This window comes from Dryobates pubescens, unplaced genomic scaffold (genome assembly GCF_014839835.1).
Source record: "Dryobates pubescens isolate bDryPub1 unplaced genomic scaffold, bDryPub1.pri scaffold_82_arrow_ctg1, whole genome shotgun sequence".
Lineage (NCBI taxonomy): Eukaryota > Metazoa > Chordata > Aves > Piciformes > Picidae > Dryobates > Dryobates pubescens.
In genome coordinates this window covers 45,923-73,208 of record NW_026530801.1, presented here as the reverse complement: position 1 = coordinate 73,208, position 27,286 = coordinate 45,923, and the positions used below count along the sequence as shown (strand labels likewise).

At 54.2% G+C, this 27,286-nt stretch overlaps 3 protein-coding genes across 3 annotated transcripts; 1 reads left to right on the top strand and 2 right to left on the bottom strand.

Annotated features, from left to right (window-relative positions):
* Nucleotides 1-942, bottom strand: LOC128899850 (olfactory receptor 14A16-like). The gene has a single exon (XM_054179562.1). It carries the CDS (start codon nt 931-933, stop codon nt 1-3), a length of 933 nt encoding a protein of 310 aa, XP_054035537.1. The 5' UTR covers nt 934-942.
* An 8,777-nt stretch (nt 943-9,719) lies between these two features.
* Nucleotides 9,720-11,159, bottom strand: LOC128899847 (gastrula zinc finger protein XlCGF26.1-like). Its single transcript, XM_054179559.1, has one exon. The coding sequence runs from the start codon at nt 11,157-11,159 to the stop codon at nt 9,720-9,722; it is 1,440 nt and encodes a 479-aa protein (XP_054035534.1).
* Nucleotides 11,160-16,198: 5,039 nt separating this feature from the next.
* LOC128899846 (gastrula zinc finger protein XlCGF8.2DB-like) lies at nt 16,199-17,291 on the top strand. Its single transcript, XM_054179558.1, has 3 exons — nt 16,199-16,560; nt 16,717-16,993; nt 17,139-17,291. Exons 1-3 carry the CDS (start codon nt 16,199-16,201, stop codon nt 17,289-17,291), a joined length of 792 nt encoding a protein of 263 aa, XP_054035533.1.
* Nucleotides 17,292-27,286: the final 9,995 nt, after the last annotated feature.

Here is a 27,286-nt window from a genome sequence, read left to right as displayed (position 1 = left end):
TTATTGCTGCTGAAACCAGCCAGGGATCAGTTGGCTCAGGGCATCCTTGAGCTCCTGGTTCCTCAGGCTGTAGATGAGAGGGTTCACTGCTGGAGGCACCACTGAATACAGAACTGCAAGCACCAGATCCAGGGATGGGGAGGAGATAGAAGAGGGCTTCACGTAGGCAGGGATTACAGTGCTGACAAAGAGGGAGACCACAGCCAGGTGAGGCAGGCAGGTGGCAAAGGCTTTGTGGCGTCCCTGTTGAGAGGGGATCCTCAGCACTGCCCTGAAGATCTGCACATAGGACACCACAATCAACACAAAACAGACAAATAATAAACAGACACTGGCCACAAGAAGCCAAAGTTCCCTGAGGTAGGATGTGGAGCAGGAGAGCTTGAGGATCTGGGGGACTTCACAGAAGAACTGGTCCACAGCATTGCCCTGGCAGAGGGGCAGGGAAAATGTATTGGCTGTGTGCAGCAGAGCATAGAGAAAGCCACAGGTCCAGGCAGCTGCTGCCAGGTGGAGACAAACTCTGCTGCCCAGGAGGGTCTCATAGTGCAGGGGTCTGCAGATGGCAACATAGCGATCGTAGGACATGGTGGTGAGGAGAAAATACTCTGTAGCAATTAGGAATATATAAAAGAAGACCTGGAGAACACATCCTGTGTAGGAGATGGCCCTGGTGTCCCTCAGGGAATTGTCCATGGATTTGGGGACTGTGGTGGAGATGGCACCCAGGTCAAGGAGGGCAAGGTTGAGGAGGAAGAAGTACATGGGGGTGTGGAGGTGGTGGTCCCAGGCTATGGTGCTGATGATGAGGCCATTGCCCAGCAGGGCAGCCAGGTAGATGGCCAGGAAGAGGCTGAAGTGGAGGAGCTGCAGCTGCCTTGTGCCTGGGAATGGCAGGAGGAGGAAGTGGGTGATGGAGCTGCTGTTGGACATTTGTGCCCTTTGTGCACAGTGCAGTAGCCAAAAGGCAAAGGCAGTCACAAGTCAGTGGAGCACAACCAAAGCCATTTCTCAGCCCCTGATGCAGAGACTGAAGTTCTCTTTTTGAGGAGACCTCCCCTCCAGCTCTGTTGCTGGACTCTTTTGTGCTGGCTGAGCATGCAGGGAAGAGCAGAGACTCTTCCTTCTTCCTGCTTCTGAGTCAGTCCTGCTCTACAGCAGAGGAGTGGTGAAGGCAGCAGCAAGCTCTGGTGTCCACTTTCAGAGTCCCAAAGCAGAGAGGCTTCTCAGCATCTCCCAGTGCTAAGGAGAGAGGGTAGAAAAAGGCAGTTCCTGAATGTTGTAGGCTTTTGTACTCCAGCTGCCCACATCTCACCCCCAGAATGTTCCTGGCTGTCACAAGTTCTCACACACAGCATTTCTGCCGCCCTCAGGGGGAGCAGAGAGAGCAGAAGCCTGCAAGGCAAGAGGCTGCCTGTGGCTCAGAGCAGAGTGAGGGGAGCTGCTCTGGACCTGCTGCTACTTCCCCACTCCTCTGGGCTTGTGCCCTGCTGAGCTGGAGGTGAACACACTCCCCTGTCCCCCTGAATAGCCACCAGACCCTGCTGAAAGCAGAGGGATCCCCCACAGACCACTCAGTGTCTCAGCCTCTCTCAAGGTCTCAGCAGCCCACTTGCAGCCCAGCACACTCCGGGCTCATTGCAACACCCAATGGCATTTCCTCTCCTGTGGCAGCTCTGCCTCCGCTGCAGCTCTGGCTGCAGAGGAGGTGCTTCACACCTTGGAGCCCATGACCCTGAGGACAGAGGCTGTTCTGGGGGGAAGAGGAGGCCAAGGGCCTTGCTCAGAGGAAGGGTCTGGCCTGGAGGGGATCAGATGGAGATGTCTGAATGCTCCTTCCCACAACATTGCTGGGTTCAGTTTCCTCCCCTTCCCTGATCAGATCCCTACTGCCTGGAGCTTCTCACCCTGGCAGGAGTGTGCTGGGTGATGGATTTGCCCTGCTCACAGAGCCCAGCCCAGCCCCCCTGCACTCACCTACAGAAACCTGCCTGTTTGCAGGGCACTGGCTGGAGGCATCCTGATGAGTCCAGCCAGGGTGCTGCTGGTGCTGTCCTCAGGCAGAGGCTGAAGGCTTTTTAGGAGGCTCCCAGCAGACCTCCTGACCTCCTGACACCTCCCCAGCTTCAAGGACTTGTTCCAACTTGAATGGTCCTTTGCTACCTCTCTTTCACTCCCCACTTTCCCTTGTCCTCAGAGTAGGAAACTGCAAACACAGACTCAGGAACTCTTCTCTCTTTAGAGCAGACCCTGCTTGGACCTTGTCCTTCAAACATCCCTTTGGAAGTTCCCTGGTGCTGAGCTGCAGCTGTGAGCAGCCCTGACCCACACAGCAGCCTCTCCAGAGCAGAAGGACCCTGACCCACCGTGCCCTGCTCTGCACTGCCAGGGGTGGCTCCTTCCACCCACAGCTTCTCCCCACAGCCAGCATCAGCTGTGGCTGTGCTAGCTTCCTCTTGTGGCTGTGCCAGATTCCTCTTGGAACTGCAGCTGAATTGCCCTGCACCCACAGCCTCACCATGTCAGTGACTGCAGTGATTTCTCCTCCAGTGACTGGGAGTCACCCTCCCAGTCCTGGCCACCTCAAAGCTCTCTATGCCTACCTCATCTCCCTGAAATCCTCTGGCAGTGTCCTCAGCCCTGCTATGCTGTGCAGAGGAGCTGCTCCTGGCTAGAGCTGTGTCTCTGCAGTTCTGCCTGCTTGCCAGCAGCACCTTCCAGCCCAGGAGCCTGGCCTGGCTTAGCACAACAGAACAGTCCAAGGCATTTAAAGGAGCCCTCTGGTGGCTTTGGTGCCGAGTCCATGAACCTCAGAGACTGAGAAGCTGATGAAACCTCTCCAGAAGTCAAAGTTGGATTCAAACTCTGAAGTTTCTTCTACTTTTAATGGGTCTCAGTGAAGCATACTAGGAAAGATCCCCAGGGTCTGCTTAGAGCAGAAGGAGAGAGTGGATGCAAGGGAAGCATCACTGGAGGCACTGAAGCATCTCCAGATGATGGTGAGAGCAGAGAACTGAGGCAGTGCTGACAGGTCAGGACAAGCAGCTCAAGGTGGCTCTGCTGCTGAGCAAACCTGGAGGGGTTTCATTGATCCAAAGGGCCAAGCCCTGACCCCCAGCCCCTGGCAAGGCAGATCCTGTGCCTCACCTGTGGCTCTGGGCTCTGCTGGGGGCAGTGGGGAGTGAGGATGAGCAGTGAGCAGGGTAGGACCTTGTCAGGTTTTGCTGCGGTTTGCTTGCAAAGAGACAACTCCTGCTGAAAAGGAATGAACTGTACCTTTAAAAATACTTTTTATCAGATGCTTTGTGCAATAAAAACCTCTCCAATTAGCTGCAGAAACCTTGGCAATAATGAGAGGTTCAGCAGTATTTAATGAGCCCCATGGAGTATTTGGGGCTGATTACCTCTGCCAAGGTACTGCCAAGAAGCCTCTCAACAAGTCCAAGGCAGAAGCAAATTCCAACGTACCTTGAAGCATTGATTGGCCTCACTGAGGCTGGTACTGCCAAAGCCTCCCCAGGGACTCGTTAGAGCAGCTCAGGAGAGGCTGTGATTGCAGCAGACAAAGGCAAAGTGCAGGAGAGCAAACTCTGGCTCTGGTTTCTGGAGCACAAAGGCCAAGGCCTGGCCACAGCCCCTGGGCAGACAGATCCTGTCCCTCATGTGTAGGTCAAGGCTCTTCAGGTGCAGTGTGGGTGGGCTGTGGGTTTCATAGCAGCATAGCATGGCCTAGGTTGGAAGGGACCTCAGAGCTCATCTGCTCCAACCTCCCTGCCATGGGCAGGGATGCCTCTCCAATAGACTCAGCTGCTCAAGGCCTCATCCATCCTGGCCTTCAACACCCTTAGGAGAGGGCATCCTACCTGGGCAGCCTATTCCAGAGTCCCACAACCCTCATACAGAAGAACTTCTTCCTAAGGCCCAGTCTAAACCTCCTTTTCCTCACCTTCAAACCTTTCCCTCCTGTCCTGTCACCAGACACCCTCATGAAAAGTCCCTCTCCAGCCTTCCTTTAGGATCCCTGTAGGGTTTGTGATGCTGAGTGGAGGACAAGGGCCTGACAGTCCCCAGCCTTCCTGGGGCTGTGGAAAGAGGCAGTGAGGCCCTCCCAGTGCCTTAGCACAACATCTCCTCACAGGTCTCGGGGGCAGAGAATTGCCAGAGTCAAGAGGGCACAGCCTTGGCTTCTCTTCATCACTCCCACCACTGCCATTGCCCTTTGCCAGCTCTACCACAGCTTTGTCCTGCACTGTCTCACAGCTGCTTCTCCTGCACTGCAGGCTGCAGACCCTCATCTCACTTCCCCACCTTGGCCTTCCCATGCCTTCACTGACACCTGCCCACACTCACACTCTGCTCCTTGGGACACAAAGAGAAGGGCTGATCCCAGACTCCTTCTGGAGATCTTCTCAGGCCACAGCACTGCCCTTTGAGAGAGGTTTCCTGCTCCTCACGGCCAGTCTGCACCATCTGGCAGTGATCCTCTCTCCTGCTCTTGCCCACCTCACCAGGAGCTCCCAAGGCTGCTGGCCTTGCAGTTTCTTGGATGGACAGCACCAAGCCCTGTGCCTGCTGCTGTCCCATCAGGTACTCAGGCAGCAGAGACACAGCAGCCAAACCATCAGCCCCTTCCTGCAGTCAGCCCAGGCCCTTTGGCAGAGGGCATCTCCCAGATCACTGTGCCCATCTGCCAGCCATGAGCCCAGGGCTGCCCTATCAGCTCCTGCAGACACAACTGACCTCACAGTCCCTTTCTCAGCTGTGTTCCTGTTGTTGGCTAATCCTCTCAGGAGGCAGAAGTGGCCTCCCCTCCCCCTTCCCAGTCCTTGGCTTCCTACTGAATGGTGAGTTCCTGAGACACAACTGAGCACAGGATTGCACACTCAGCCATCAGCCTCCTTGTGGCCAGAGCCTGAGCAGATCAAAGTTTCACCAGATCCATCTGGGAGATTTCCTACCAAGGGTTTGAGTGGAGAAGCTGCTGGCTCTGTCCTGCTGCATTTGTGGAGGAGACTCCTGCACATCCTCTTGTCCAATGATCCTGCTCAGGGCAGGGTTAAGCAGATGAGGTCCCTCAAGGGCTCTGCCCAGTTTGGCTTCATGTCAAGAGGAGCTGCAAAAGCCCTGGCTCAGATGGTGCAGGGAGTTCATGAAGAGATTCCACAGTGCTGGCCCAAGGGCTTGCCCTGAGGGGCACCACTGGGAAGTGTCTGCCAGGAGGACTCTGCCCTGGTGACATCTGGGCTTCATCCACCCCCCAGCCACCACCTCATGCATTTCTGCACTCCAGCTCTCAGCACTCTGGCTGTAAAGAGACTATGGGGGACCATGGCAAAGCCCTGGCTAAGGTCCAGGCACAAAACATCCCCTTCTTGCCCCTACCCATATGGGCCCAGCAATACCTCTCTTGTCCTGCAAGGGCCTGCAAATGGCTGCAGAGGTGTTGGAGCCTTCACCTTCCCAGGGACTGTGCTGAGGGTGACCAGCCTGCAATGTTCCCCATCCTCCTTTTTGGTGTTCTTGAAGAGGCCTTTGCCAAGGAGCCCAGAACCTCTGGGATGGCTCTGTGCACATCTCAGGGCACAGTCCAGCAAGGGTGATGTGAGCAGACAGGAGCCTGCCCAAGCCATCTGAGATTAATCTCCCTGGGCCAGTAGGGTTTGTTCTGGAGTGACACACAGCAATGTCCCAGCTCTGTCAGATGTCCACATCTGAGCTGGCCTCATGGACTCCTAATGGAGTGTGGGATGTTCAGAGACAGAGTCTTTCCTCATCAATCACATAGGCCCTGCCTGGCAGCAGAGAGTCTCCCTGGCCTCCTGAAGCCCCTGCCAGAGGCTGGGAGGCCACTCACACCTCCAGTGCCCTGGTACCTCCAGCAATAGCTGATGGTGTTTGCTCGCTCATGTTTACCTCAGCTCATCTGCTGACATCTCATCTGCACAATGCAAACAGGCACTGCTGACCTCCTGAGGCCATGTCCTCCTGCGGAGGGACAGTCTATCCAAGCTGAGGTGTGAGGCTGCTGCTGGAAACAGTGGCTGTGAAGGCTAGTCTAGGATGACTGCCCTGGGACAGCTTCCCCAGGGTGTCCAGTGAACACAGACACAGTCCAGAGCCTTCTCTGCTGATCCTTCAGGTCACTTGCAGGAGGCCTGGCTCTGTGAGGACACTGCTGTGTGCCCCAGCCCTGCACACTCACACACTTTAGCTGTTCCCTGCTGTTTGCATCTGTTGGGCATGAAGGAAACTTTGGAAGAAGACCTAAGGCTTCAGACACTGCCCCAAGCAGATCACCTGTCTTTGCTGAACTGCTCTTGTGGAGACCAGGTGCATGGGCACATGGCCTGTCCCTGTCTGTGATCAGAGACTGCCACACTGCAAAGCTGTGACCAAGCTTTCAGGCCTTAGACCAACACAAGGGATCAGAAGGGGAGTTTGGGAGTGGAAAGAGAGCAGTCTATGAAGACCAGGAATTAGTGCTCCCTGGCTGCACTGGTGCTGTGTCTCGGTCTGAAGAGGGAGAGAAACTCAGCTCTTTTGGAACATTCCTGAGTTATGAAATTAGAAGCACAAAGGAGGCCAAACTATCAATAGCCAGGCTATTTATTAACAGAATAAAGTAGAAGGAAGAGAAGAAGGGAGAGAGAAAGAAAAAATGGAGAGAGAGAGAGAGAGAAGAGGAACACCCCCCCTAGAAGGTTTGGGTGGGAGGAAGGGTGCTGCTGCTTTGGCTTGTACTGTCCTCCCTGGAGGAGGGGAGGGAGAGCAGCTTCCAGCATGTGGTGTCTTCAGCTCCATGAGCTGCAGCAGGCACAGCTTAGGACAGAGAGAAAGGGTTCCTCCTTGTCTGCTGTCTCCTGTGTTTTCCTTGTGTGTTTGCAGGGGTCCCCTCCTTCCCCTGTTCTCTGCCCATACACACAATAGCCATCAGGGGCTAATCCATTCTCCTTTTCACCAAAAAACCATAGAAGCCAGGCTGCACTGAGTGACATCAGAACTGCTCTGCAGGAGAAGACAAAGAGTTTATTGCTTCTGAAAGCATCCAGGGATCAGTTGGCTCAGGGCAGCCTTCAGCTCCTGGTTCCTCAGGCTGTAGATGAGAGGGTTGACTGAGGCACCACTGAGTACAGAACTGACACCACTAGGTCCACAGATAGGGAAGAGACTGGGGGGGGCTTCAGGTAGGCAAAAAAAGAGGTACCAGTAAACAGGGAGACCACAGCCAGGTGAGGGAGGCAGGTGGCAAAGGCTTTGTGGCATCCCTGCTGAGAGGGGATCCTCAGCACTGCCCTGAAGATCTGCACATAGGACACCACAATCAACACAAAACAGACAAAGAAGAAACAAGCACCTAACACAATTAGCCAAAGTTCCCTGAGGTAGGATGTGAAGCAGGAGAGCTTGAGGATCTGGGGCATTTCACAGAAGAAGTGGTCCACAACATTGCCCTGGCAGAGGGGCAGGGAAAATGTATTGGCTGTGTGCAGCAGAGCAAAGAGAACCCCACAGGCCCAGGCAGCTGCTGCCATGTGGACACAAACTCTGCTGCCCAGGAGGGTCTCATAGTGCAGGGGTCTGCAGATGGCAGCGTAGAGATCGTAGGACATGGTGGTGAGGAGAAAATACTCTGTAGCAATTAGGAATACTATAAAGAACAGTTGGAGAACACATCCTGCATAGGATGGTTCTGGTATCCCGCAATGAATTTACCATGGATTTTGGGACAATAGTGGAGATAGCACCCAGGTCAAGGAGGGCGAGGTTGAGGAGGAAGAAGTACATTGGGGTGTGGAGGTGGTGGTCCCAGTCTATGGTGCTGATGATGAGGCCATTGCCCAGCAGGGCAGCCAGGTAGATGGCCAGGAAGAGGCAGAAGTGGAGGAGCTGCATCTGCCTTGTGCCTGGGAATGGCAGGAGGAGGAAGTGGGTGATGGAGCTGCTGTTGGCCATCTGCTGCCTCTGGCCATGGAGACCTGTGCAAGGAGGGAAAGACAGTGACAAGTTAGGGCACACTTCTGGGTGCACTGCTGGCTCATGTTCAGCCTACTACCAACCAGTACCACCAAGGTCACTTTTTGTCTGGCTGCTCTCCAGCCACTCTGACCCCAGCCTGTAGCACTGCATGGGGTTGTTGTGGCCAAAGAGCAGCACCTGGCACTTAGAGGGGCTCTGCCTGCAACCAGATGGAGGGGAGAGACAAATTGGTTTGTTGGACCACACAGAACCAATGGCCTGGCAAGCTGAACTCATGAGAGGATAAAGCTTTAGTAGATACAGGTGCCCAGAGTGCTCTGACACCATCAAAGCATGAGGGGTGGAACCCATCTGTGTTTCTGGTGTGACAGGAGGATCCCCACACCTGGATGTGTTGGAAGCTGAGTACTGGGATGCAAGCCACAGTTTGCTTTCACTTGGAGGCATGGAAGGAGTCACTGGACCCAGATTGTCCCAGAGCTGGAAACACAGCCCCAGCATTTGCAGCATTTGGACTGGGCATGGACTGATCCAGACTGTGCTGGAACAGAGTGGAGCTGCAGAGCACCTGCAGTGAGCAGCCCTCTGGGTCCTGCAAAGCCACCTCCTGTGGAGTGAGAATGGACAGTGCCTGAGGTGTGCTGCTGATCGCTGCTGGGCATGGTGCAGATGGCACAGAATGAGGGCTTGGCAATATCAAAGGTTAAGTTGGAAATTTGCTGCCATTACTCCACCCTGCCTCATGCCACCTTCACAGGGACAGTGCTGGCTGGAGCAAAGTACTACAGGACCTGAAGCTCAGATTGCAACATCAGAGGCTTCCTGTTCTGGTTGCTGCTGTTGGGTTCTGGCTGTCAGGTGCTGGCTCTTTGCTGAGGGGGAGGGCTGTAGGGATCGAACTCCTGGCTGCTGCTGCTCACTGCTGTGCTTCTTTCTGCAACCAGCCTCAGGTCAGTGTGCATTATGGGATCTCCTTTGGATTCAGCTCTCTTGATGCTGTCTCAAGTCCTTATCTCAACCCAGAGGGTTTTTTGATTCGTGTGTGTGTTATTTTTCTCTCCCTTCTGTTTTTGGGGGGAACAGGCAGCTTAACCTCTTCTCAGCTCTTCAACCTGTTCCAGCCCCATAGTAGAAAGCCAACAGAAGCTTCCAGAGTTCTTCCAAAGCTCTCCATGACCTTCCTCCTACACCCTCCAAAGATCCCTAAAGTCAATCCTAGGACCATCCAAATCCCAAACACCTAAGATCACCTGAAAGCCCCTGAAGAATGCCTCTGAGATGCACCTCAAGACTCCTCTGAGAACCTCATTTTCCCCTCCTTGAACTGGGCACACATCTCCACCCCATCCCTTCAGAGCAGATGCCCCCAAATTTGGGGAATTGAGGCAGGGATATCTGAAATAAAAGCAGAGAGGATTTGGGTAACTTTTGGGGTTTATTGACACAATTGGTCAATGTACAGGGAGGTTCTTACCCCAGGGAGACACAAAGCATTGGGGAAGAGCCAGACAGACCCTGGCAAAGCCCTGCCCAGCTCCACTGGGAACTCCAACGGTGCCGACTCAGCACTGTAATTGTTCTCATTAGCAATAATTGGTGTTCAGAAGGGCAGGAGGTGTTTGCTGCTGCTGGTGTCCCCAGCCCCTGAGAACTGCAAAGGAAAAAGGGATGATTTTGGTGCTGGAAAAGCTCTCTCAGAGGGGTGACGATTACCCAACAGATTCTAGGTGGAGTTATGCCCCCTACAGTGCAGGCTGCTCTCTGGTGTGGGTGCAGCGGTGGTTGGTGAGGGTTACCGTCTGGGTGAAGCTCTTCCCACAGTCAGCACAGGTGTAAGACTTCTCACCGGTGTGGGTGTGGCGGTGAACAATGAGAGAGCACCTGCGGCTGAAGCTCTTGCCACAGTCAGCACAGGTGTACGGTTTCTCACCGGTGTGGGTGTGGCGGTGAACAATGAGAGAGCACCTGCGGCTGAAGCTCTTGCCACAGTCAGCACAGGTGAACGACTTCTCACCTGTGTGGGTGCGGCGGTGACCAATGAGATGGTCACTGCGGCTGAACCTCTTGCCACAGTCAGCACAGGTAAACAGTCTCTCACCGGTGTGGGTGTGGCAGTGGCGAATGAGATGGCTCCTGCGGCTGAAACTCTTGCCACAGGCAGAACAGGTGAAAGGTTTCTCACCAGTGTGGGTGCGGCGGTGGTGAATGAGAGTGCCCCTATGGCTGAAGGCCTGGCCGCACTCAGCACAGCTGAATGACTCGCCAGTGTGCACACGACGGTGCTCTGTGAGCTGTACCTTCTGGGTGAAGCTCTTGCCGCAGTCGGCACAGCTGTAGGGCTTCTCAGCGCTGTGGATGAGTTGGTGCCGGATGAGTCGAGTGCTGGTGGTGAAGCTCTTGCCGCACTCAGCACAGGGGAACAGATGCTCTCCGGTGTGGATGCGGCGATGGATGGTGAGAGTGGAGCTGTGGTTGAAGCTCTTGCCGCAGTCTCTGCAGGTGAAGGACTTCTCATTGGTGTGGGTGAGGTGGTGTTGCCTAAGATGAGCCATGTGCCTGAAGCGCTTGCCACAGCTGGCACAAGAGAAGGGCCTCTCTCCAGTGTGGGTGAGGCAGTGCTGGGTGAGATGGCCGCGCTGGGTGAAGCTCTGGCCGCAGTCAGCACAGATGAATGGTTTCTCTCCAGTGTGGGTGCGGCAGTGCCGGATGAGATTGGAGCGCTGGGTGAAGCTCTGGCTGCAGGCAGCACAGGTGAATGGTTTCTCTCCAGTGTGGGTGCGGTGGTGCCGGATGTGGTTTGAGTTCCAGCTGAACCTCTTGCCACAGTCACCACAGACGAAGGGCCAGGAGCCAGGCTGCGGGCAGTGGTGCTTCACTGGCTCTGAGCCAGGTGGGAAGCTCTGCCCACACTCAAGGCACTGACTCAGCTGTTTCGGTGACACTGAGGGACCTGCTCTGACTTCATCCTCCTCCATACATTCCTCCCCCTCATCCTGGTCACCTTCATCATCATCATTATCCTCCTCTTCATAGTCATCATTCTTCTCAGCATCATCCTCCATCTTGTCCTCTTTTTCCTCTTCCTCCTCCTCTCCCTTCAGGCTGAACTTTGACTGCTCCAACTTGATCTCTGGGTGCTGCTTCTCCTCCCAGCTCTTGTCTGGGTCCTTCCGTGAGGTCATACTGTGGCAGGAAGGGGTCACAGCTCTGAAATACGGAAGATGGAAGCACCTGAGCCCAGGACCTCAAACCCTGAGATCCTGTGTGGGTCATAATAGTCCCTGACTCCCAACACCTCCCAACACCCAGCTGGAGGAAAGAATGCAGAGGGGACCTCAAACCTTCAGTTTCTGCCACAGTGTGGGCTCAGACCTCCAATACCTGTGCTGAGACCCCAGGTTCCTGTGATCAGTAGCCTGAGGTACCCTGGGATTTACAAGGGGTTTTGTCCTACACAGCTCGAGCCTGGCAGCATTGGCAGGGTGGTTCCTGGCCCAGGCCCTGTCCTTTGATCTCTCCTGGCTCAAAGAGAGGTAGCAGCACTGACCAATGAAAGACCAAACCACCTCCAACCTTCTCCCACCACCCTCCACATCCCAACCCCAAACATCTCCTCCTGCCACACAACTGACCCCCACTAGCCTGGGGAATTCCCAGACACCCACTACAGCTGATGTCCCTCAGAGCCCCTGAAGCGGTGAAATGTGGTGGGCAGGAAGAGCTGGAAGAGGTTAAGAGATAAGCAAAGTTGTGAAAGTGACTCTGAGCCTGGGGCTGGGGGTGAGCTGAGTTGCTGGTTCTTAGCTTGGGAGCTGCATCTGAGCTTGGGATCTGGGTCTGCACTTTTGATCTGGGCCTGAGCTTGAAGGTTGGGCCTGAGCTTGAGGGCCTGGTCTGAACTTTGCAGCTGCTTCCTAGCATGGGAGCTGGGTCTGAGCTTGGGATCTGGGTCTGCATTTTGATCTGTGTCTGAGCCTGGGAGCTGTGTCTGAGCTTAGTGGCTGATTCTTGAGCTTGGTAGCTGCATCTGAGCTTTGGATCTGATTCTGCCCTTTTGGTCTGGCAGTGAGCTTGGAGGCTGCTTCTGGGCTTGAGATGTTGGTCTGAGCCTGGGGGCTGCATCTGAGCTTGGGAGCTGCTTCTGAACATGGGAGCTGGCTCTGAGCTTGGGAGCTGCTTCTGCACTCTTGATCTGTCTCCAGAGCTTGGGGTCTGTCTGTGAGCTTGGGGTCTGGTCCTGCAATTTTCATCTGGGTCTGAGCTTTGGAGCTGTTTCTGGACTTTTGATCTGCCTCTGAGCTTGGGAGCTGGCTCTGAGCTTATTTGCTGGCTGTGACCTTGGGAGCTGCTTCTCACCTTGGGAAGTGATTCTGAGGTTAATTGCTGGCTCTGAGTTTGGGAGCTGGCTCTGAGTTTATATGCTGGTTCTTGAACATGGTAGCTGCATCTGAGCTTGGGGGCTGGTTCTGCCCTTCTGATCTGGGCCTGAGCTTGGGGGCTGGTTCTGCCCTTCTGATCTGGGCCTGAGCTTGGGGGCTGGTTCTGCCCTTCTGATCTGGGCCTGAGCTTGGGGGCTGGTTCTGCCCTTTTGATCTGGGCCTGAGCTTGGGGGCTGGTTCTGCCCTTTTGATCTGGGCCTGAGCTTGGGGGCTGGTTCTGCCCTTCTGATCTGGGCCTGAGCTTGGGGGCTGGCTCTAAGCTTGGGAAGTGGTTCTGAGCATATTTGCTGGTTCTTGAGCTTGGGAGCTGCATTTGAGCTTGGGATCTGGTTCTGCACTGTTGATCTGTGTCTGAGCTTGCGATGTTGTTCTCAACTCCGTTGCTGGCTGTGAGCTTGGGAAGTTGTTCTAAGCATGGGAACCAGGAGGGAGCTTCTGAGCTGGGTGTGAGCCTGGCCCCTGCCTTGAATTTAGAATGTGAGAGTTCAGCCAGTTGGAAGCTGAAGCTGAGCTGCTTTGCACTGCAGGGCTTCAGAGTTTGTGGTGCTCCAAAGGCAGATCTCAAAGAGCTGCTGCAAGAGTTGAGCTGAAGTGGAGCAGTGCCCTGCAGAGGCAAAAGCTTTTCCCTCCCAGTCAGCCCTTGGAATCATCTCTCCAGGGCAGTGGTGGATTCCCCTGCAGGGCAGAGTTGGAAGGCTCAGCTTGGCAGGGGGCTGGGCCAGCTCCTTTCAAGCCCAGTGTCAGCTGGCAAGGTTGGAGCAGCTGAGCCTTGGGGTCCCTTGCAGCCTGGCATTGTGTGCCAGCAGAGCTGTGCTGCTGGTTTGGAGGGCACTTGGAAAGCTTCTGGAGCATTGGTGCAGAGTGTGCAGCACATCCCTGAGCCTAGAAACTCCCTCAGCTCTCTGCAGAATGAACTCTGCAGAGCTGGAAGAGCTTTCCAGGAATGTGGCAGAGGTTTGGAGGAGTTGGGAAGGGATTTTGGTTCTCCTCCTCATTGTCCTCTTCCTTGTCCTCCTCTGCCTCCTCTTTTTCCTGCTCTCCCTGGAGGCTGCCCTTAGACTCCTAGACTCCTGGAGTGGTTTGGGTTGGCAGGGAGCTGCAAAGGTGATGCAGTCCAAGCCCCTCTGCAGTCAGCAGGGACATCCTGCACTAGCTCAGGTTGCCCAGAGCCCTGTCCAGCCTGAGCTTGAACCTCTGCAGGGCTGGGACCTCAAGCCCCTCCCTGGGCAACCTGTTGCAGTGTTCCAGCAGCCTCCTGGTGCAGAACTTGTTCCTCCCCTCCACTCTCAATCTGCTCTGCTCTGGTTTGAAACCATTGCCTGTGGTGCTGTCCCTGCAGGCTTTGCAAAGAGTCCCTCTGCAGCCTTCTTGCAGCCCCCTTCAGGTACCAGAAGGTCACTCTTAGGTCTCCCCAGAGCCTTCTCTTCTCCTCTGCAGGCTGAACACCCCCAGCTCCCTCATCCTGTCCTGGTAGCAGAGCTGCTGCAAGCCCCTGCTCATTTTTGTGTCCCTCCTGTGGGCCCCCTCCATCAGGTCCCTGTCCTTCCTGTGTTGAGGGCTCCACAGCTGGCTGCAGTGCTGCAGGTGAAGCCTCAGCAGAGCAGAGCCAAGTGCCAGGATGGCCTCTGTCCATCTCTGGCCCTGCTGCTTTTGGTGCAGCCCAGGCTGCCCTTGGCCTTGTGGGCTGCAGGCTCCCCCTGTCTGTTCCTGTGCAGCTTCTTGTCCAGCAGCACCCGCCAGTCCTTTTGTGCAGGGCTGCTTCCTATCCCCTCCTCCCCCAGCCTGTGCTGCTTGTGAGGATTGTGCCAGGCCAGGGGCAGGACCATGGCAGGAGTCACCTGAGGTCTCACTCCCTCTCTGTCCCCCTTGCTCTCCTCAGTTGCTGCCTGAGGTGGCTGCAGGGTCCCTCCCCAGCCCTCATCTGTAACCCCCCCTTGGCTTGGTGCTGTTCTTTCAGCCCTCCAGCTGATCCCAGCCTTTAGTCTCAGGCCCCTTCCATTCTTGTGCTGCTGCTTCCAGCCCAGTTCCTTAGAGGCTTCCTCAGCCACAGCATTTCCCACTCCACCCTTCCAGAGGCAGTGGCAGTGGAGGTGGGGGACACAGGGCCATGGGACAGCCAAGGCAGCAGGGACATGGATGGGCTGGGACTGAGGGAAGGGCCTGGTAATGGCCAGGCAGGAATTAGGCCTTGTCCCCCCAAAAAGCAGAGAGGATGCAGGGCCCAGGTGGCAAATGTGTGTGCAGGGAATGGCAGAATCTGGCAGCATTTGAGGAGGTGAAAGGAGTGAATTGTGCTGCAGCTCTGCATGTGTCAGCTGGGAGATAAACAGCAGCCCCTGGGCACTGTGCCCTCCCATCCAACCTTTTTCTCTTGCGGCTGTGGAGCGGCAGCTCCAGGACAGGTGCAAGGAGAAAGCTGAGAGAAATGGTCAGGGAGAGAAGGAAGCCAAACCCTTTCCAGTGAGTGTCTTTGGGCTGCAGGTGTGTGAAGGGTGCTGGAGGTGAGAGGTTTGGGCAGGAGGCAGAGACTCCTCCAGCATCCCAGTGAGGGCTGGAGAGGTTTGGCAAGAAGCTGCCCAAGTCACTTCCCCTTTTGCTGCATCTCCAGAGATCATGAAGCTCCCTTTGTGTGTGTCCTGAGGGCTGCTGTGATCTTCTCTTGGGGAGTGGGCAGCAGAGAGGTGTGTGCAGGGCAGAGCTGGACACAGAGTGGGTGTGGTGGGGGCAGGACCATGGAGGAGAGGTGGGACCAGAGCAAGATGTGCTGGCAAATGCAGCTGCAGGCAGCAGATCCCTGGGCAGGCACTAAGGGCTGGGAAAGGCTGTGTGGAGGCAGCTGTGTTGTGGTGCTGGCCTGCAGCTGTGTGCTGGGGGCTGTGTGCTGGGTAAGGAGCTGAGTCTGCACTTGTTGAGGCCTCCCATCTTGAGCAGCCCTGGCTGTGTGCTGTGGCTGTGCTGCTGTGCTTGGGAGCTGCCCCCAGCAAGGCTGAGCTGTGCTGCCTCATCCTGGGCAGTGCTGAGCCATCCCTTGCAGGTCAGTGCTCTCCTCTGAGCCCTTTGCTTCTCTCCGTCAGGGGCTGTGTCCTCTCTCCTTCATCCCTGCCCCTGTGTGCTGTGGTAGAGCAGAGTTTGCAGATCTGCCCCTTGGAGCAGGCCAGCAGGTAAGAAACCCAGAGTGGGGCAACAGCAGGACCCCAGCCCCCAGAATCCCAGAGTCCCAGGGCAGCTCCCAGCCTCCTCCACCTCCTCCTGCCTACCACATTTCACTCTTCCAGGGACTCTGAGGCACATCAGGTCTTGGAGTTTGGAAACTCCCCAGGCTTGTGGGGGTCAGTTGTGTGGCAGGAGGTGATATTTGGGGTTGGGATGTGGAGAGTGGTGGGAGAAGGTTGAAGGTGGTTTGGTCTTTCATTGTTCAGTGCTGCTGCCTCCATTGCCTGAGCCAAGAGAGATCAAAGTATAGGTCCTGGTCCAGGAGCCACCCTGCCAATGCCCCCAGGCTCAAGGAGAGTGGGACAAGACCATTTGTAAGCCCCAGGGTTCCTCAGGGCACTGATCATAGGAACCTGGGGTCTCAGCACAGGTATTAGAGGTCTGAGCCCACACTGTGGCAGAAACTGAAGGTTTGAGGTCCCCTCTGCATTCTCTTCTCCAGCTGGGTGTTGGGAGGTGTTGGGAGTCAGGGACTGTCATGACCCAGGCAGGATCTCAGGGTTTGAGATCCTGGGCTCAGGTGCTTCCATCTTCCCTATTGCACAGCTGTGTCCCCTTCCTACCACAGTATGGCCTCCCAGAAGGACCCAGACAAGAGCTGGAAGGAGAAGCAGCACCCAGAGATCAAGTTTGAGAAGCCCAAGTGCAGTCCCAAGGGAGACGAGGAGGAAAAAGAGGAGAAGATGGAGGAAGATGCTGTGAAGAATGATGACTATGAAGTGGAGGATAATGATGATGACAAAGGTGACCTGGATGAGTGGGAGGAATGTATGGAGAAGGATGAAGTCAGAGCAGGTCCCTCCGTGTCACCAAAACAGCTGAATCAGTGCCTTGAGTGTGGGCAGAGCTTCCCAGGTGGCTCAGAGCCAGTGAAGCACCGCTGCCCGCAGCCTGGCTCCCGGCCCTTCGTCTGTGGTGACTGTGGCAAGAGGTTCAGCTGGAACTCAAACCTCATCCGGCACCGCCGCACCCACACTGGAGAGAAACCATTCACCTGTGCTGACTGCGGGGAGAGCTTCACCCAGCGCGGCCATCTCACCCAGCACTTCCGCACCCACACTGGAGAGAGGCCCTTCTCTTGTGACAGCTGTGGCAAGCGCTTCAGGCACATGGCTCATCTTAGGCAACACCACCTCACCCACACCAATGAGAAGTCCTTCACCTGCAGAGACTGCGGCAAGAGCTTCAAACACAGCTCCACTCTCACCATCCATCGCCGCATCCACACCGGAGAGAAGCTGTTCCCCTGTGCTGAGTGCGGCAAGAGCTTCACCACGAGCACTCGACTCATCCGGCACCAACTCATCCACAGCGCTGAGAAGCCCTACAGCTGTGCCGACTGCGGCAAGAGCTTCACCCAGAAGGTACAGCTCACAGAGCACCGTCGTGTGCACACTGGCGAGTCATTCAGCTGTGCTGAGTGCGGCAAGGCCTTCAGCCATAGGGGCACTCTCATTCACCACCGCCGCACCCACACCGGTGAGAAACCGTTCACCTCACTGTGGCAAGAGCTTCAGCCGCAGGGACACTCTCATTGGTCACCGCCGCACCCACACTGGTGAGAAGTCTTACACCTGTGCTGATTATGGTAAGAGCTACACCCAGACGGTAACCCTCAACAAGCACCGCTGCACCCACACCAGAGAGCAGCCTGCACTGTAGGGGGCATAAATCCACCTAGACTCGGCTGGGTAATCGTGACCCCTCTGAGAGAGCTTTTCCAGCACCAAAATCATCCCTTTTTCCCTTGCAGTTCTCAGGGGCTGGGGACACCAGCAGCAGCAAACACCTCCTGCCCTTCTGAACACCAATTATTGCTAATGAGAACAATTACAGTGCTGAGTCGGCACAGCTGGAGCTCCCAGTGGAGCTTGGCAGGGCTTTGCCAGAGTCTGTCTGGTTCTTCCCCAATGCTTTTTGTCTCCATGGGGTAAGAACCTCCCTGTACATTGACCAATTGTGTCAATAAAACCCAAAAGTTACCCAAATCCTCTCTGTTTGCTTTTACTTCAGATATCCCTGCCTCAATTCCCCAAATTTGGGGGCATCTGCTCTGAAGGGTTGGGGTGGAGATGTGTGCCCAGTTCAAGGAGGGGAAAATGAGGTTCTCAGAGGAGTCTTGAGGTGCATCTCAGAGTCTTTCTTCAGGGGCTTTCAGGTGATCTCAGGTGTTTGGGATTTGGATGGTCCTAGGATTGACTTTAGGGATCTTTGGAGGGTGTAGGGGGAAGCTGATGGAGGTCTTTGGAAGAACTCTGGAAGCTTCTGTTGGCTTTCTACTATGGGGCTGGAACAGGTTGAAGAGCTGAGAAGAGGTTAAGCTGCCTGTTCCCCCCAAAAACAGAAGGGAGGGAAAAATAACACACACACAAATCAAAAAACCCTCTGGGTTGAGATAAGGACTTGAGACAGCATCAAGAGAGCTGAATCCAAAGGAGATCCCATAACGCACACTGACCTGAGGCTGGTTGCAGAAAGCACAGCAGTGAGCAGCAGCAGCCAGGAGTTCGATCCCTACAGCCCTCCCCCTCAGCAAAGAGCCAGCACCTGACAGCCAGGACCCAACAGCAGCAACCAGAACAGGAAGCCTCTGATGTTGCAATCTGAGCTTCAGGTCCTGTAGTACTTTGCTCCAGCTAGCACTGTCCCTGTGAAGGTGGCATGAGGCAGGGTGGAGTAATGGCAGCAAATTTTCAACTTAACCTTTGATATTCCCAAGCCCTCATTCTGTGCCATCTGCACCATGCCCAGCAGCAATCAGCAGCACACCTCAGGCACTGTCCATTCTCACTCCACAGGAGGTGGCTTTGCAGTACCGAGGGCTGCTCACTGCAGGTGCTCTGCAGCTCCACTCTGTTCCATGCCCAGTCCAAATGCTGCACCACCTCTGGGGCAATCGAGTCCAGTGACTCCTTCTACACCTCCAAGTGAAAGCAAACTGTGGCTTGCATCCCAGTACTCAGCTTCCAACACATCCAGGTGTGGGGATCTTCCTGTCACACCAGAAACACAGATGGGTTCCACCCCTCGTGGTTTGATGGTGTCAGAGCACTCTGGGCACCTGTATCTACTAAAGCTTTATCCTCTCATGGGATCAACTTGCCAGGCCATTGCTTCTGTGTGGTCCAACAAACCAATTTGTCTCTCCCCTCCATCTGGTTGGAAGCAGAGCCCCTCTACTGCTGCCTGGGGTCCCTTGCATCTTGTGAAGATGCTTTGGGAGTCCCTTCAGGAGGACCAGAAGCAGTTTCAGCTTCCCTGCTCTTCTTAGGTCATTTCCCACTGGAAACTGAGGCAGCATCTCTGGAGGGACAATTCCCCTGTAAGTCACAGACTCCTGCAGCCAGGACTGGATTGGGTTTTCCCTTCCACTTCCTCACGTCCTCCCCATGGTCACACAAGCAAAGCAGAGGGTGTGCTGTGGTGTGTGCCTCCCAGATTCTCTCCCTTGGACAGGGGAGCAGCTGTTCCTCATGGCTGAAACACAGGGCTGTAAAGGTGGGGAATAAAAGCTTCTTCTAGAGCTGATGGAACTCCTGGGACAGTTCCTTCTCAGCTGAAACACAGGCCTGGACAGAGGAGCAGAGATTTCCTTTGCCTTGCTGGGGCCTGCTGCTTGTTTCATCCACTGTTTGTCCTTGGCCATCTTCCAAAGCCAGAGATAAGAACCAAGCCAGCAGCCCAGGCTCTTTCTCCTGTTCCCATGGGGACCCTGATCCCTCCTGGTCCTTTGCAGGATCAGCTGCTTTCCTTGTAGGCTTCTTTGTCCCTCCAGGAGTGTTGTAGATGTGCCCTCGGGAATGAGCAGCAAGGAGATCAATGAATAGATATATTGGCAGTCTATTGATATCCAAACTCTGCAGCAGGGGATTCAGTTTCCATTCACAGGCAGCAGGATTGGGTTGGTGGAACCACCTCTACAGAACGTTTGTGCCTGGGCACTTCAGACGACCCAAATAAGTTCTAGAATTTAGAATGGAAACTGATTGGAACAGCAGTGGGGGAGGGGTTGGTCGGTGCCCAGCAAACCCTCAACCCAGGACAGTTTCAGCACTCCCTGAACCAAAATTCTCTAAAGCAAAGGTTTAGCTTCCTCACGAGCTAGGAACATCAGGAAATCTTTCCCTGGTGCTGTGTTTAGAGCCCTGACAGCGCGGCACGGCTGTGCCCTGATCAGGAAATAGAGACCGGCGCCGACTGCCTGGCTGTGCCGCGGGGTTGCTGCTTCTCCCAGAGCACAAAGGTCCTGGAGCCTCCCAGGGGAAGCTTCAGAGGCTTTTGCCACTGCCTCCACGCAGCGCAGCCCCCGGCAAAGGTTCCCCGCTCCGGGGGCTGCAGCGCTTCAGGACCGGCGGTGCGCAGGGGCCGCCATGGTTCCCTCCCGTGGCCATGGCTCACGCGGCAGTTGCCCCCACGCTCCGCGGCACCGCCCCCAGCCGGGCAGCAGTGGCAGTGTGCAGCGAGGCCTTCTGCAGCGCTGCTTCAAGGCCCAGGCGAGGCGGAGCGGAGCGGCACAGAGACGCACACAGGCATAGGCACCGACACCAGTGTGGGGGGCACTTGTGTACCAAACAGCTCCTGTTTACCATCTGCCCCAAAGAATGCTGCTCCAGAGAGCATCCCCTGCTGACACAATAATTAACCAAGGAGCTGATCCTTTGCCAAATAAGCACAAGCACACGCCCTAAACAGGGCAAACAAACATGTAGCCTGGGCCTTGTTTGCCACAGGGGTGCAAACATGCCCAGGCAGATTGTTTACCTGGACTCAGTGGCACCAAGGTCCCCCTCCAGCGACTCCAGAAGGGAGGGGGGACACAGGGGGGTTGAGTCACACACACAGAAGCATGTTCTGGTAATATTTGGGGCACAATCCTGGTCATAAGCACCATTCACTATGAGGGGCAGCTGATCCTGGCACAGGCTGCTTCTCTGACACAGCTGCCATGCCTGGGGCACTGTCTGTAGGTCCAGAGACCTTCTCTTGCCCCTGAGCCCTCTGCACAGTGATGAGAAGGGCTCGAGAGGCATGGGCCAGGCCCAAGCACATTGCAGTGATTTCTGTCTCTCAGGAACTCCCAGGTTGACAACAGACTTTGCCCAAAACTTTCCCCAGCTGGGGAGGATTTTGCACGTGCTCAGGGCTGAAATTCCAAAACACCAGAGGTGACCACCAGCCTAAGAATTTGCCCCTTCCCCCCCCACCCCCTGCCACTCCTCAGTATCCAGCATCTGGGCAGATCTCACAGTGGTTTCCTTGGCAGTGTCCTGTATTGCTCTGGATGAAATCAGAGCAAGCTACCCAGCAGTGGGCAGCACAGCTCTGAGCCATTGCTCTAAGGTAACACAGCACCATCAGCAGCACAAACAGGACTGCAGCTCATCAGCCCCCAGAACACACCACAGGAAAGAAAACTTCTGTCAAACTCTGTTGACAAGCCTCAAGCCTTAATTCAATCCTCTTCTCCTCTCTTTTTGTTACCACAATCCTTTTGTCTCCTGCCAAAATCTGTCCTCATTAAGGCAGCTGCTTTCCTGCCCCACACTGGGCTCGAGAAAAGGAATGTACTGGGTTCAGCTGAGCCAGCAGCTTAACCTCTCTGCCTCCCCCAACACAGAACTGAGGGGAAGAGAACACCACACAAAACCTCTTTGTGTTGATACAGAAACAAATGAGAGAAGAGTTTCCTGAGCAAATCAGATCATCAGAATACAAAAGTACAGTGACCTCAGCCTGTGTGCAGAACAGGCACAGTGGAAAGCAGCAGCAAGCAAGGCAAAAGCCCAAAGCAGGGAGCTGCTCCCCTATCCCTCCCTGTCCCACTGCCATAGCATCAGGGCAGCCAACAACAAAAAACCCCAGAACCCAGAAGCAGCAACTGGAACAGGTAGCCTCCCATGTTGCAACCTGAACTTCAAGCCCCATCATCCTTTGCTCCAGCCAGCACTTCCATTTCTGAGGCTGGCATGGCTTCAGCATGGTCTGGATAACAGCAGCAGAATCAACTCGACCCAGGACAATCAGGAGCCCCTCCAAGCAAAATGGAAAGAGCCTCTCAGCTTCTGTGAACAACTTACAGTGCTTTGAAGGCAGCTGGACTTGCCACATGGATGCATTAGCTGAGAGCCCAGAAGAGCCCAAGGGGGCAGTGGAAGGTGACTTCAGAAGAATCCTTGAAGATGAAGCTCAGACTTCATGGTTTGTAGCTGGAACCTTGGTATTTCCTACTGGGATCTCCTTTGGATTCAGAGCCCTGTGACAACTCACAGGGTCACAGGTGACAGGATGTTAGGGGTTGGAAGGGGCCTCTGGAGATCTTTGAGTCCCCCTGCCAGAATAGGACCATAGAATCCAGTGCAGGTCTCACAGAAACACATCCAGACAGGGCTGGAAATCCTCCAGAGAAGACTTCACAACCTCTCTGGGCATCCTGCTCCAGGGCTCTGTCTCCCTTACAGTCAAGAAGTTCTTCCTGCTGTTGAAGTGGAACTTCCTGTGCTGCAGTTTCCATCCATTGCCCCTTGTCCTCTCCCAGAGCACAAGTGAGCAGAGGCTGTCCCTGTCTCTTGCTTCCTGATCCCCAGTGCTCAGATATTGATAGACATTGATCAGATCCCTTCTCAGACTTCTCCTCTCCAGACTAAACAACCCCACCCCTCTCAGTCTCTCCTCATCAGGCAGTGCTGCAGTCCCTTCAACATCTTCACAGCTTCTGCAGCAGATCCCTGTCCCTTTTGAGCCCAGAGCTGGATGCAATATTCCAGGTGGGGCGTCACCAGGGCAGAGTAGAGGGGGAGGAGAACCTCCCTGGATCTGCTGGCCACACTCTTCCAAATGCACCCCAGGATCTGTGGTAATGGTTGTAATAAGCAGCGTGAGCAATCTGGCAGTGTAGGCCTGGTGGTAGGCCGTGTCCAGCACGGGTGCAGAAGTAGCTAGCAGCACAGCAGAATAGTGCTGTGCCTGCACCGTGTAACCAAAGCAGGACACCAATAGCTATAAACACAGAGTTATCTCAGAATAACAGGACACACATGTGCATCAACAATCTTGCCTGTTATTACTGGTTTAACCAATAATCTATAGCAATAGTGTGTGGTCACTCGTGAGGGGCCAATGAAGCCATGCCAGCAATGCCCTCCGAGTTGATATAAGTTCTAAGGGTTTTCTTACTGCACACTTTCCTCCATGCTTTTCTTGCTAGCCTGTCAGCTCTACTGTCTGCTCTGTACCATGCTTTCACCATAGGCCTAAGCCATGGGCCTGCAATACTGAAGCAATAAAGGACAATACTAGATTACATTGATCAGATGTATTGACTCCATTCTCCATCGTCGCTAAATGTGGCGCCCAATGTGGATTGGGACCCTCGGTCCTGAAGGTGTTGCACGATTCAGCATAAAGAGGTACGTCCGAGGGATACGGAAAGCCGGTCGCATAGCACTGCCCCGGTGCTAAAAAAATAAGCAGCGTGTGCGCTCAAAAAGGAAGTGAATCTCGCCCTGATCTGGTGAGCGGCTGGAGGAGGACATGGGGGTGGCACTTAGCAAAGAAGAAGAGGCTGTGCTGAAGGTCCTCCAAGATATCCTCTCCATGAGAGGTATTACTTATGATTCTGGGACTTTAAAAGGGCTATTAGCCTGGGCCCGGGATCATGGTCTAATCCCCACAGTAAATGAAGCTTTTACTTCCGAAGCTTGGGACAAAATTGGAACCCAACTGTGGGATGAGGTGTCTCGGGGCTCGAAAAGGGCTTTTCGCTATGGCACCTTGTGGCGAACGGTTACAGATGCATTGCAATTGCTGAAAGCAGAAAAATCTGCTCTCGATTCGGCTGCAGCAGCGCTGATTGAACCCGGGACAAAAAAGGGAGACGCAGAATGCTCTGCACCCCCCCCGTTCCCCCTCCCTACACCGTCCGCCGTTGCGTCAGCCTCCTTGCCACAAATACAAGCAAAATCACTAGCTATTTCTTCTCCTGCACAAGTTGCAACCTCTTTATTACCGTCCGTTTGCACGGCAAAATCTGCATTACTAGCAACAAATTCCGACCCGACAAATTCCGACCCGACCGCAGAAACACCCACAGACAAGATGGCGGTCACTATGCAGTTAGAATTACAACAAGACGCCTCGTCTGCCATCTTGGTGCACACATCGCGTTCAGCAGATGCTACACCTGCTGTCCATCCCAAACGGTGGAAAAGCAATTCAAAGTCATCGAAGTCCGTGGCTCGGCGTGCTCGATCCCCATCGTTGTCGTCTTCTCCCAACACTGCCAGCAACAGCTCAGATTCAGGAGACGAACGCACTGATGCCAGGACGCGGAACAGCGTCGGCGTTATTCTACAGCTCCTTCTAGAGAAGATGGACTGCTTGGAGGCTCGTGGCTACGGCGTTGCCGCAACCCTAGTGGCCCGGGCAGGCCCTGCTGCCCCTGCAGTTCTGGCTGCTCCCGCGGCCCCCGCAGCTCGGGCTGTCCCCGTGGTCTCAGTGGTCCTGGCGGTCCCGGCCCCAGCGGTCCCAGCAGTCCCGAGCGACGTGATCCGGATCGGTGCACCACAGATGCCAGCATCGACCATGGTGGCGGCGGCGGCGTCAGTGGTCTCCGCCCCGGCAGCTGTGAAGGCCATCCCCGCCCTGGTAGTGGTCACAGCAGCAGCGACCTCGCCGGCCCCAGCATTTCCAGCAACGGTCGCTCCAGCAACAGCTTCTCCAGCAACGGCCGCTTCAGCGTCATTGGCTGTTGTACCCTTCTCGCCTCGTACATCTCAGTCATTATCGGGAGACGACTCTGTCGTGACCAAAAACCAGCTTGTATTACGATGGGCCGATAATGTATGGGATGGGGAGGTGGGAGGATTGGGGGTCGACCCAATATTGAGTCAGTGGAGAGCTATTGTGCAAAGTGCAGCTAAAGAGGGATTAATTGTAGATTTCCCTGTATGTGCATATCCTGTATCACTGCAAGGTCAAGGCAGAGCATGGCAAACTCTGGATTGGAAGCTGCTAAAAGAAGCTAGGCAGGCTATAACCACCTATGGTCTGAAGTCAGGCTACACCTCTGCTTTAATCGATCAATTGTTTTCAACACACTTGTTAACGCCTTTCGACACACGTATGTTGGCAAACACCTTATTAACACCACATCAACGCTTACAATTTCTCGATAAGTGGCAAACTGCCTGCACTGCCACGGAAGCCACGCCCCGGCAGCCAGCAGACCCTTTACACGGTGTTACTCTTCATCAACTCATTGGGTCAGGAGACTTCATTAGACAAGATCAGCAAGTACGACTTCCTGATCAGGTCCTACAGTTAAGTCAGGACCTAGCGGTCAGAGCGTGGTAGAAAATCCAGGACGATAAGTCTGGCCCTACATTTTTCTCCATTTGACAGGGCCCCACAGAGTCGTTTGGCTCCTTTGTGGATAGGTTGCATACAGCATTAGACTCTAATCCGGATTTGAGTGTTGACATGAAGAATAAAATGATGGACATTCTGGCATTTGATAATGCTAATGACAAAACTAAACAGGTTCTAAGCACTGTGCCAAGAGGCGCTTCTACTGCACAGCTGCTGGATGCAGCAGAACGAATGATGCACCAGCACACAGCTACCTATTTAGCCACAGCTGTACAGGCAGCCACAAACCTAGTGTCAAAACCACCTAAAAGAGGAAAGCACCATGGTACCAGGCAACATAATTCTGGGAAATTTAGGCACCCTAAATCTAATTACTCAACTGCTGTGCAGCCTCGAAGGTGCTGTGCTCATTGCCACAGTCCTACTCATTCTACCCAAGACTGTCATCGGCAGGGAAACTTCTCCCGCAGCGCGAATGCACCCCGCGCGACTACAGCAAATCAGGGTGCTTGGACCACCACCCCGCGGCCACCTCCGGCAGCAGCAGAGTGGACTTGGCAACAGCAGTAGATGTTACCCTTGAGACCACAGATGTTGCTGTTGTCGAGTCAGACCAACGTGGTCCTCTGGGTCATGGACTTTGTGCTCTGTTAATTGGCAGATCGTCTACCTCTAGACAGGGCATCTTTATAGTCCCTGGTCTAATCGATTCTGATTATGAAGGTGTTATAAAAATTATGCTCTATACTATTGCCCCTCCTGTTAGTATTCCTGCTGGAACAAAAATCGCTCAACTAATTCCATTTGAGTCTCAAGTGGCCGTAGCTTCAGACAGGGTTCGAGGACAAGGAGGCTTTGGTTCCACTGGCATGCCTAATATCTTATGGGCCTTAGATATCCAAAAGGGTAAACCTGAAGAGGTTGTAACATTCAGACACCCTTATGAGCAAACTGTACAACTTTCAATGCTTGTGGATACTGGAGCTGATGTTACCATCATACCTCGTCATAGGTGGAACAGTCAGTGGCCATTGTTGATGGCAAATTCTGGAGTTATGGGTGTAGGAGGTGTGCAAACAACTTGGGTCGGCAAAGAGCCTCTGCAATTTACTTTTCAGGATGGCAAGTCAATCACTCTAAGACCATATGTGTTAACCCTTCCAGTTGCTCTATTGGGCAGAGATGCCTTAAGTCAGCTGGGAGCACGACTTGTTACTGATCCTTTTTTGTAGCGGCCGCTGGTGAGCAGCCAGCCCTCAAATTAAAATGGAAAACAGATGAACCGCTATGGGTGGAGCAGTGGCCGCTTAAACAGGATACGCTGCAAATTGTTAAGACCCTAGTGCAGGAACAATTGCAATTAGGGTATATAATTCCATCCACCAGTCCATGGAACACTCCAATCTTTACCATTCCCAAAAAGTCTGGAAAATGGCATTTATTACATGATCTGAGAGCAATCAACTCGATCATGGAGGAGATGGGTGCTTTACAGCCTGGCCTCCCCACTCCTACTATGATCCCCCAAAATTGGGATCTAATCATTATTGATCTGAAGAACTGCTTCTTCACAATTTATTTGCACCCGGAGGATTCAGATAGGTTCGCATTTACTGTGAAGGCAGAACCCGCCCAGCGATGTCAATGGGTAACCTTGTCGCAAGGCATGAAGAATTCTCCCACCCTGTGCCAAATGTATGTGGCTTGGGCTTTATCCCCATTCAGACAGGCATATCATGACTTTCTTGTCTACCACTACATGGATGACATCTTAATTGCAGGAAAAGAGCTAGACTCTAAGACAATATTCCCTGAGCTTCAATCCATGTTAGAAACTAGAGGCTTGAAGATAGCACCTGAAAAAATTCAGCAAACAGCCCCCTGGAAATATCTGGGGTGGATCATTAATCAAGCCACCAGCCAGCCGCAAAAAGTCACGCTAACTACTAAAATTTCTACTCTAGCGGATGTTCAGAAACTGCTAGGTGACATTCAGTGGCTACGACCTGTCTGTGGTATAACTAATGATGACATAGCGCCTTTAATGCCTCTTTTAGGATCTTCAGTGTATGCAAATGATAGCAGACACCTTGATGAGTGTCAGTGAAATGCACTACAACAAATACTTGACAAAGTGCTGCACGCTTCTACCTGTCGTATCCTAGAAGATAAGGCATTATCCTTACTAATAATCAACCGTAGCAATGGGCGAAAACACATGGCAGGAGTTATTTGTCAAGCCTGCAAGGACTCATTGAACATCATTGAATGGATATTTTTGCCCTATAGAC